Source organism: Gallinula chloropus, assembly GCF_964237585.1.
Source record: "Gallinula chloropus genome assembly, chromosome: 1".
NCBI lineage: Eukaryota > Metazoa > Chordata > Aves > Gruiformes > Rallidae > Gallinula > Gallinula chloropus.
Genome location: NC_140085.1, coordinates 80,950,012 through 80,960,624, shown reverse-complemented (window position 1 = coordinate 80,960,624; position 10,613 = coordinate 80,950,012). Strand labels below are relative to the sequence as shown.

Sequence of the window (10,613 nt, the reverse complement as noted above, 5' to 3'; positions counted from 1 at the left end):
GCTCTTATTGCTGTGTCTCCATGTGTTCCAGGTCTTGCTTATGGTTACAAACAAGGGTATGAAGAATACCACCCAGAGATCTGCCTGAGGCTGGACAGCCATGGGTGGCAATGGCACACTGGAGAACATGGGCAGGTGTATCCAAAGAACTTCTCGCCTCTGGCGGCTGGGAACGTCAACGCCAAACCACTACCAGACCCTGATAAAGTGATATCTGAACAGAAAATGCCGTGGCTATTCCAAAGAGGCAAAACTTGCTGCCCTGTGCTGTCCCCTGGCCAGTATCTGCCAAACGCTGCTCAGTGTCAGGCAGCACCCTCAGGGTTGAGAGGGGGGAAACACGCCCACAGGCAATGCGGCTACTCAAGCTGCAGTGATGAGTACTGCAGCTGAACTGAAGAAACTCATCAGTTGCCCCTGTACAGAAGAAGTACACATAAAAATCAGTTTGCTTAGTAAGGGGTGACAGTGAACCAGAACCACCACAAGAACAGGAGGAAGAGGCAGAACCAGATCTGATCACCCAATCCCAGTCCCTGAGTGAGCTGTGAGATGTATGAAAAGATTTCAGCCACTATCCAGGAGAGCACATCATTACTTGGCTGCTCCAATGCTGTGATAATGGGGGGCCAGTAGCCCGGAATTAGAGCATAAGGAGGCCAAGCAACTGGGATCCCTGTCTAGGGAAGGGGGCGATTGGAAAAGAGGTTGGAAGAAAGACCTAATCCCTCAGTTTCTGGAGATGACTTCTGTCAGGCATGAGGGAAAGGTACCCCTTCAGTGATCATGTATGCCATCCAGGCAAGTGGACCACCATGAAAAGAGGTATCTAGTATCTGAGGGATAGCCAAGGAATGATCATAAAAATCAGTCACTCTCAGGTGATGGCTGGGCCATCTTGTCTAGATGGAGATTTTGCCAAGAAAGTTTGGACCAGATGATCCTTGAAGTCCCTTTCAGCTTGGTATTCTATGATTTTATGATTTAACAGTCCCAGTGCGAAAAATGTAATGGAGAATGGAGACTGACAGTGTTGTGTCATGGCCTGAATGAAGTCACACCACTGCTGAGTGCTGCAATGCCTGTTGTGCTAGAACCTGAATATGAACTGGAGTCAAAGACAGCCAAGGAGCACAGGAGATCCAGTCTTTAGGAACAAAATGGCAAGACAGGTATCATCAGATTTTAATGTATGTGACAGAATAGCAGTTATGTCTCTACCAGCTAGCAAAAAGGAAACCCAAGGCTTCTTAGGTGTTGTGGGTTTTTGGAGGATGCATATTCCAAATTGCAGTCTGATTGTAAGCCCTCTCTGTCAGGTGACCCAGAAGAACCATTTCCAGTGGAGCCCTGAGCAGTGACAAGACTTTGAACAGATCAGACAGGAGACAGTCCATGCAGTAGCCCTTGGACCAGTCTAGGCAGGATCAGATGTTAAAAACGTGCTCTGCACCACAGCTGGGGAGAATGGCCCTATCTGGAGTCTCTGGCAGAAAGCACCAGGGGAGACTCAAGGTTTTGGAGTTGGATCTGAAGCCAGCTGCACTCAGCTGACAGAGATGCTGGCAGCATACGAAGGGGTTCGAGCTGCTTCTGGGGTGGTGGTACTGAAGTCCGGCCCCTCCTGGCACCCCGCCTGCTGGTGCTGGGCTGGATGTTCAAAGGGAGGGTCCCCTCTACACATCATGCCATGATGCTTTGCTGAGTAAGTGGGTGGCACTGATCACACAGCATGCTCCAGTCGCCCAGGAATCCTGGAAGTGACCGTGGACTGGCCAGAAGGCAAAGATTTTGGACCATCACTAGAGGATGAGGTGACACACGCTGAAGAGGCCCCACTGTATAATAAACTACCAGAAGATGAGAAGCCATGTGCCCTGTTCACTGATGGGTCCTGTTGTGTTGTGGGAAAACCTTGGAGCTGGAAGGCTGCTGTGTGGAGTCCTACACGACGAGTCCCAGATGCTGCTGAAGGTGAAGGTGAATCGAGCCAGTCTGTGGAAACGAAAGCCGTGCAGCCAGCTCCAGACATGGCCAGAGAGAAAAGTGGCCAGTGCTCTACCTCTGTACTGACTCCTGGATGGAGGCCAGTGCCCTGTGGGGTGGTTACAGCAATGGCAGCTGAGCAACCAGCAGCACAGAGGCAAACCCATTTGGGCTGCTGAGCAGTGGCAAGATGTTGCTGCCCAGCTGGCAAAGCTGGTTGCAAAGTACGTCATGTAAATGACCACGTACCCGAGAGTCAGGCCTTGGAGAAACATCAGAACACCCAGCGGGTGGATCAGGCCCTTAAAGCTGAAGTGGCCCAGGTAGATTTGGACTGGCAACAGTTGCCTGTGGCACAGGCTGCAGGAGTCATGGAAAACCTCCTGGTTACTCAAAGATGAAGAGAAATGTTTGCTTGACAGCTAAATCTGCAGCCCTGTTTATTTTAGCTGAAGTCTCAATGTAGCTGTATTTATACCACACACTCAACTTCAGCAGCAGACCATGTGCAAGCTGGTGCACTGCAGCAGGGTGCCAGATAAGACAGAAAGGCAGTTATCTCATGTCGCTCCTGTTCCCAGCTTCTGCCCTCCATGGTCTCAAGCACTTTCCAGGCAGAGCATGTCCTCTCTTGTGCCTCCACTCAGCAGCTGTTGTCTTTGCCCACCCATCTCTTCCCCATTCGTTCTCTGATTTAACATCTGGCTCTCCTTTTTATTAACCCCCCCATCTTTTATCTTGATAACATAAATTTTCACATTGCTAGGCTGCTCAGACCTCCCATTTTGTACCTTCCTCATCTCACCACCTTACTCAGCCCTGCAGCATCCCACTCACCAGCGGAGCCTCCTGCTTGACTTGGCCTTCACCACGCATTTCTTCCTCTTCCTCTATTCAGCTTCTCCCTCCCTGACTTCCCAAGTGTTTGTGGTTACACTCCTTCCACTTCCCAAGTGTTTGTGAGTACGGACTTTTCCATACTCCCTCCTAAGTAGGAAGCAGATGTATAGACTCCTCCACTTCCCACCTCTCACAACATTTACCAGTTCCTCTCATCCCCTGCTTCCCTTGTGTCTCTCTCATCCTACACAGTCTCTTGACTACACCCGTGCCCTCAAGTCCAAATCTGTTTTCCTCTCTTTTGGCACTTTCTTCTCAAATAAACAGGACTTTTCTTGTTCCACTTCTGTTGGCTTCCACACAACTTATTTCAATTCCTTGTGTGCCACTCCTGTCACTATTTACAAAACCACAACTAGTGGCTCAAAATAATGAATTATCAAAACCTAATATGGCTTTCTTCTCTTGACTCTCATGGTTTAGTTAGAGGAAGCAAAGTTTCTCACCTGCTTTTGCACCTCTTCTGCGATCTCTCCGGCTGCTTCCATGACCCCAGCCCCACCACTACCAGGAAAAAAAGCCCATGCCCTCATTTTTCACCATTCCTGAGTTTCCTTGACTTGTTGCCTGAGACAGAAAGGCAGGCCAAGGATTAAATCCAGACCCCCCAATGCTAAGTGCTCCAGTCTTTGCTCTGTTCAGGAAGGCTTTTCAATCATGCTGTGTAAACCACAAAATGTCTTCGCTCAGGAGGCCTTGAAAAGGGAACGAGGAACTTGAAGATGGATCAAGATACAAAGAGTCCTAGAAGGTAGAAGTGGCTTGGGGTGAAAGTACGAGGCTAAATCACAATTATCTTCTATTTCATAACTCAGAGAGCAAAATGAAACAAAGGCAGTGAGATTTGCTGGTGCTAGTCTATTGAGGGAGGTCAGCACAGAGAAGGGAGCAATAAAATTCAGATGGGCTAGAAAAGGTTGCTGAAGCAGTCCACAGAGTAAAACACAAAAAAGTTCTGTTATGAGGAAACATTGGATTTAATCTGTTCTTAAATTGTTTCCCCTGAATTAGGAAAACTTGAACCCCCCAAAGCCCCATGCTTCTCAGAATGTGCTGCCAGTGAGAACACTGTGAGGTTTAGCTGGTCTTTCTGCAAGTGCCTACAAGGGAAGGCTGCAGGTCCTCCCATACCTGCTGTATAGAAACCGACTCAGTGGGGCTTCAGATTACAGCCATGGAGTGGAAACACAAGGAAGAGGGTTTTTTAAAGAGATTCTTACTAGTGTCACTTCAGCTGGTGAAGAACTGACTGTACCTGCCAGTAATCCACTGTCTTTTAGAGAGAGGCACACTGCAAGAGTCCCATCAACTGCAAGTTACCCATCAGTAACCTAACATGACATTTAAGCTTGGGCATATCGTGCACATACTACAGGTCTTTTTGGAGAAAGTGTAAAGCATTCCCCCCTTCTTTTTGTTTCCAGGTGAAATGGTTTGTTTCAGACATTCAGACCCTGCTACAAGCTTTTTATTTGCTTTTGGCACTTTGAATTTGGCAATTTTTTTCTCAAGAAAATGAGCTCAGAAGTCCAGAGATGACCTTGAATAACAAAACCAGGAAGCTTTCCTTTGGTCCATCACCCCCAGAGTTCCTTCTCAGTATGGTTCTACATGGTACAAGCACTCAACTTACAGCCAGTTTGAGAAGAAATTAAGAGAAAAAGCACAGAAGATAGGGGAGGAGTGTAAATACAGAGGGCAGTGAACAGCCACAATGGGATACTGAGCTGAAAAATCAGTAGGTAGGTGAAGTCTTACCAATAGCCTAGAAAAAAAAAATATATTGAGAGGAGGAATATAGCCTACTGGGAAACAACACTGGTCAAGGCAGGATTTGGTTTTGTTAGTTATGAACAGGAAACCCAGAACCAAAGGTGACTTAGAAAGGGAGAAGCACATGGATTTGTGAATGGAGACATTTATCAAAGTAGAGGAAATGTCGTATTGTACTCACCAAGTCTTTGCCTGATACAGAATATGAGTGGAAGAGTAGAGATTTTTGTGCTTGAATAATAAATCTAAAGAAGTAAGAATAGCATAAGAATCTGGCAAAGCAAAGCAACCTCAAGTGATCACAGGCAGCCCCCAGTACCCTTGCGCAAAAAGAACAATATAAGAGCAAACCCAGCCCAACAGAAATAATGGGGACGATAGAGGGAGCCAAATTAATTAAAAAGAAATGTTAGACAAAATTAGAGCCGTAGCTCTTCTGACAAGAAAAGAGATTAGGAGTCTTCATTAAAGTTCACAAAATCCTCAGTGGGACAGAGATTGGTGATAGTACAAAGCTATTTGACCTAGTGTCAAGAACAAGTAAAGATGCAGTGGTAAGATAAGCCATGGCTGGACATTACAGGAATTCAGGGAGGAATGTCGGGATAGAGCAAGACAGAAGTGCAGTATAAACTCCCCTTACATGGCCAGGGGATAAAAAGTTTGCTCCATGGAAGATTCAGGCATTAAGCCTGACACATCTGAGGATGTGTCACTCCAGTATTTCTCACGCTGAGCTGGTGGCGTTTTATAGTGATCCTGTATGTTGACAAAGTACTATAAATCAGCCCGCACTCTCCTCTTTGGCAGTTATCATACTGTGGCTGGAACTGGTCTAATCCAGTGCAGGCAGACGCAATACACGAGAGGTCAGATGCTGCCTTGCTCCAGATCAAATCTTGGGAATTACTGTGCCTTGAATCACAGAATCACAGAACGTTAGGAGTTGGAGGGGACCTTGAAAGATCATCTAGTCCAACCCCCCTGCCAGAGCAGGATCACTTAGACTAAATTGCACAGGAATGCATCCATGTGGGTTTTGAATGTCTCCAGAGAAGGAGACTCCACAGCCTCTCTGGGCAGCCTGTGCCAGTGCTCCATCACCCTCACAGTGAAAAAGTTCCTCCTCATATTCACATGGAACTTCCTATGCTTCAGCTTGCACCCGTTGCCCCTTGTGCTATCGTTGGCCATCACTGAAAGGAGCCTCCTGGCTCCATCCTCCTGACTCTTGCCCTTTACATATTTATAAACATTAATAAGGTCACCCCTCAGTCTCCCCCAAGCTAAAGAGGCCCAGCTCCCTCAGTTTATCCTCATAAGGAAGGTGTTCTACTCCCGTAATCACCTTGGTGGCCCTATACTGGCAAGGAGTTCCCTGTCCTTGTTGAACTGAGGGGCCCAGAACTGTACGCAGTATTCCAGGTGCGGTCTCACCAGAGCAGAGTAGAGGGGGAGAAGGGCCTCTCTTGACCTACTAACCACCCCCCTTCTAATACCCCCCAGGATGCCACTGGCCTTCTTGGCCACAAGGGCACATTGCTGGCTCATGGTCACCCTGCTGTCCAGTCAGGGCCCTTCAGCGTAATGTACTGGTCTCCTGCAAATAATAAAGTCACTAAGTCACAAGGGTTTGGGGGAAAACAGACACAAAGACTGCACTTAGGAAGGTAACTAATAAACCCTTTAGCACGCGTTTTGCCAAAAACCTTGATGGGGAAGGTGTAGGGAATCTACGCTTGTGGGTGTGACATTTACAGCCAAGGGCAGTAAGGTCTGCGTCTCAGGAATGAGAGGCCCAGTGCTACCCCCTCTGTCTTACCCTCTTTGCCACTCCATTTCTCAAGCGACCCTCACAGATCCCTGAAGAGCACAGCTGCGGTGCAGGATGCAGCACCCCCTAATCCATTCTTCTCACTGCAACAGTTGCCATTCTCAGGTACTTCAAAGCAAGGTGCAAGAAACCCCGTAGTGGACAACTAATAGAATAACCTGCCCACGAGGGAAGTTTCTCCCTAATCCCTCGCCTTCAGCTAGTGGCTACATTGTGCCTTGAAGCCTGCCGGTTTATATCCCTTCTAAAATGTATTTATATCCTGTCTAATGTGACCATGAATGTTCTCAGTATCCATATAAATGTCTAATCCTTTTCTGAATCCTGCTAATCTCCTGGCCTCGGTGAAACCTCATGGTAACAAATGCCATGTGTTAATTACGCATGGTACAAACATTTCCTTGCACCACCTTAAATCCGCTTCCTTCCAACTTCACTGGGTGTTCCCAGCTCCTGCAATATGAAAAGGGGCGATGGAACTAGAATTCGCTCATTCTTGCCGAGCTGCACTGCTGTCTCTTCACTTGTTTCTTCTCTAAACTAGTTGTCCCCACCCTTGGCCAAAGTTTCTTCTGGGTCAGGCTGTTATGCAGTGGCCACGGGCACAGCACGAGAGCTTGTGCCTTTACCTTATTCTCTGTTGTCAGGTTCATTTTGGAGGGGAACAGGGAGTGGAAACCCTGAAAGTCTCCAAAGTACATGCTTGAGATTGCAGACTCTTGACATCAGACTGCTCTGTGGCCACTGGTACTATCTCAGGAGCAATACCATGATGCTGAACGATGCCACTGGCCTTTCTCTCTCTGATGCCTCCAAGTCAGAGCAGGACATTTGCTATGTGGTTTCCCCTCAGCCTGCTCCAGCTGCTTTTCAGGCTGCCCCTAAACAGGGAGAACCGTCTCTCCCTCCCACCCCACCTCAGGCATCCCAGTGCTTCCTTGCACCCATGGTGGTGATCACCAGGCTATGGGATTTGTCACTTCTGGTCTAATCGTCCCCAGCCCCAAACCTGAGCTCTGCATATCTCTGCTCTGCCATCACCCGCTGAGCCCATGCTTTCACAAACCAGCAGCAGTCACCCTCCAGCCAGTCAGAAACAGCACTGGAAACAGCAAGAGACTATAAGGTGTGAAGGGGAGATGCTAAAGAAAGTTGACCCTGTGAGGGAAGGGAAGGGGAAGGGGAAGGGGAAGGGGAAGGGGAAGGGGAAGGGGAAGGGGAAGGGGAAGGGGAAGAACTTGGTATGAAAATGGCCCCAGAGATGAAGATAGGAAGGGGTGGAAAGAACAAAGTCCTAAACTGGGGTTAAACACCAGCTTTGCAATGGAGGTAAGACCCTAGGCTGCTGCAGCTGTGCACAGTGCTACATTGCCATCATTCTGAAGCCGGACAACAGAGGCAAACTGAGAGGTTGTAAAGTGACACAGTGGCAGCATGCAAAGCTGTACCGGCTTGGGTGTTTCACTGGAGCTCTGTCTCACTACAGCAGTCTCACCACCCGCTCCCCCCCCCCCACCTCTCGCCAGAGGTTTTTCTCTAACAGATTTCAAAATATAAGATGTGAAGGGGGGAGACTAGGTAAAGCAGGACTGGTAAAAGAATTGCCACTAATTTATACCACTAACTGGTTTAAAAGTCGCAAGAATCAGGAGAAATGGAGGTACTGGGAGCGCTAGTGGGGCACTGAAGCGCTTCGGGACAAAGAAGGGTGCCCGGCTCCTGAGCAGCAGCACTCAGAGAACAAGAGGTGCCGCTTGGGCTATCCCCCCAAGCAAAAACGCCGAGCGAGAGAACAGAGGAGCTGCGTCCCACCGGCCCCAGCAGCTGCTTGCCACGCTACGCTGCCACGGCCAGCCCTGGTCACCCGCCAGGGAGCCCGGGCTGGGGACGCGGCTCTGGCAGCGGAGCTGACGCACTGCGCCGGGCAGCCCGCCTGCCGGCCCCAGCGCCCTGCGGGCCGGAGCAGGTCACCCAGGCTGAAGGAAGGGGCTGAGGCCGGGCACCAGCGAGGCGAGGGTCTGAGGCGGGGGGTCGGGGGGGGCAGAAGCGGATGACCCCTGAGGCAAGGGGCAGTCCGCAGGCGTGAGGCGGGGGGTCTCCCCGCCCGGCCGGGACACACCGCGAGAGGTCACCGCAGGTCTGAGCCTCAATGGACGCTCCGGGGCGGGGGGGAAACGAGCGGGTACAGCCCAGGCGAGGCCGGGACGCCGCTGCCCTCCGCCGCGCACCAGCGGACAACGGCCGCCGCGGCCACCGCAAGGCCCCGCCCCCCGCCCGCTGTCCCCGCCCCGGTGGGCGCGGCCGGGAGGGCGGCGGGGGGGCCTGTTGTTGTGATGGAGCCACGGCTCCACCCCCTCCTCGTGCACCGCCGCGCAGCCTCCCACCCGCCGGGGCTCCGCCCACCCCGCCCTCACGCCTTGTGTCTCCGCCCCGCTCTCACCTCCCCATTCGCCCTCCCGCCCCGAGCCCCGCCCCGCCGCGCGGGGCCCCGCCCCTCCCCTCGCGGGTCGGCGTCGTCCAGAGTGTGTGTGTGTGTGTACGCGCCCCCCCCTCACACAACACCTTCCCCCCCACACTCCCCCCCCCCAACACTCCCCACCCCCGGCACGGGCCCATCTGTTCCCGGCGGCGCGGCGGTTGCACTGCAGGGCGCGGGCGGCGGCGCGGGGGAGGATGGGCCCGCGCAGCGGCGGCCGCCCGCGGCAGGGGCAGCAGCAGCAGTAGCAGCAGCAGCAGCAGCGCCCCCGCCGGCCCTAGCGCCCCCGCGCCGGCGCCGAGCCGCCCCATGCGCGGGCGGCAGCGAGGGGGCAGCGCGGGGCCGCCGGGGGGCGGCCGCTGAGCGGCGTGGCGCCGGGGGGCGGGCGGAGCCGGAGCGCCGAGCGGCGGCGGCACGCAGCCGCCCGCGGAGTGAGGGAGCGAGCGGGCGGCAGGCAGGCAGGCAGCCCGGCGGCCGCGGGAGATGTGCCCGGAGGAGGACGGCGGCTGCGGCGGCGGTGGCGGCGTGGCCGGCACCGGCGGCCCCGAGGCGGCGGTGGCGCTGGACGAGCTCCGCTCCTGGTGGGAAGTCCCGGCCATCGCGCACTTCTGCTCCCTCTTCCGTACCGCCTTCCGCCTGCCCGACTTCGAGATCGAGGTGAGAGCCCCGCGGCCGCCGTGCCCCCTCCCGATGCGAGCTCCGCCGGGCAGCCGCCGCCCGCTGCGCGCCCCGGCCCGCGGGCTCTTTCCGCGCCGCGATCGCGCTGCCCAGCGGGTTCCGCGCGTCGCTCCCCGGCGCCCCGCGCCGATCCCCGGTCTCCGGAGAGCCGCAGGATCCCGGCGCGATGCGCCGCGGGCTCTCCCCTCCGCTTGCAGCAGATGCGGAAACTTCCCCGTCCCTCCCGGGCGCGCTCGCAAACTTTCGGTGCGCCCGTCCCGGAGCGCTGGTCGGCGGCGGCGGCGGGCACGACCCCCCCCACCCCCCGCCGCCTCCGGCTCCCGACCCGGCGGAGCACACGGCGGGGGCAGCCGCGGGCGGAGCGGGGCCGGGCGCCGCCGGGCCGCATTGTTCCGCCGGGCCGGTGTCCACACACAAAGGTTGGGGGGGGTGGGGGTGGGGGGTGCTCGGCACGGAGCCGGCGGTGGGTCCCCAGTGCCCAAAATGGTGGCGGCGAGAGGCGGGCCCGGCTCGGTAACCCCCCACCTCCCCCGGGGTTACCCGCGGCTGTTGTTGTTGGGGGGGGTGGGGTGGGGTGTCCCCACCCTGCTCCGCCTGTGCTCAAGTTGGTTCCTTTTGTTGGGGGGGCTGGGGGGGGGGTTGTAGGGAGGAGATCCCCACCTGGCCAGTGCCGCTGCGGGGTTTGAGGATGGGGGGAGGGGGCACTAGGGTCGCGGCCGAGCCGTGCGGCGGCGGGGGGGTGCAGCCTTCCTCCCCGCATCCCAGCAAGCCCCAGCGAGGCCGGGCTGCTCCGCACAGGGCACCGCGCCGCTCATTGTGCGGCTCCGGGGAAGCGACGGTGCCTTCGCCGCCGCCGCCTCTGCCCCCCGCGCAGGGGGAAACTCGGCTCTCGTACCGCTTCACCCGTTTTCCTCTGAAACTTTCTTGTCTCGTGTGCGTGTCCCCCATTTATTTCTTTTTCTTTCT

The 10,613-nt window shown here is 54.6% G+C and overlaps 1 protein-coding gene across 1 annotated transcript in view; it reads left to right on the top strand.

Annotated features, from left to right (window-relative positions):
• Window positions 1–9,452: 9,452 nt before the first annotated feature.
• Window positions 9,453–10,613, top strand: part of CECR2 (CECR2 histone acetyl-lysine reader) — a gene marked incomplete at its 5' end in the record, with an annotated part of 95,540 nt that continues 94,379 nt past the window's right edge. Inside the window, one exon of the mRNA XM_084279321.1 lies at window positions 9,453–9,626. Coding sequence (XP_084135447.1) covers window positions 9,453–9,626 — 174 coding nt within the window. The remainder of the gene's footprint in view (window positions 9,627–10,613) is intronic.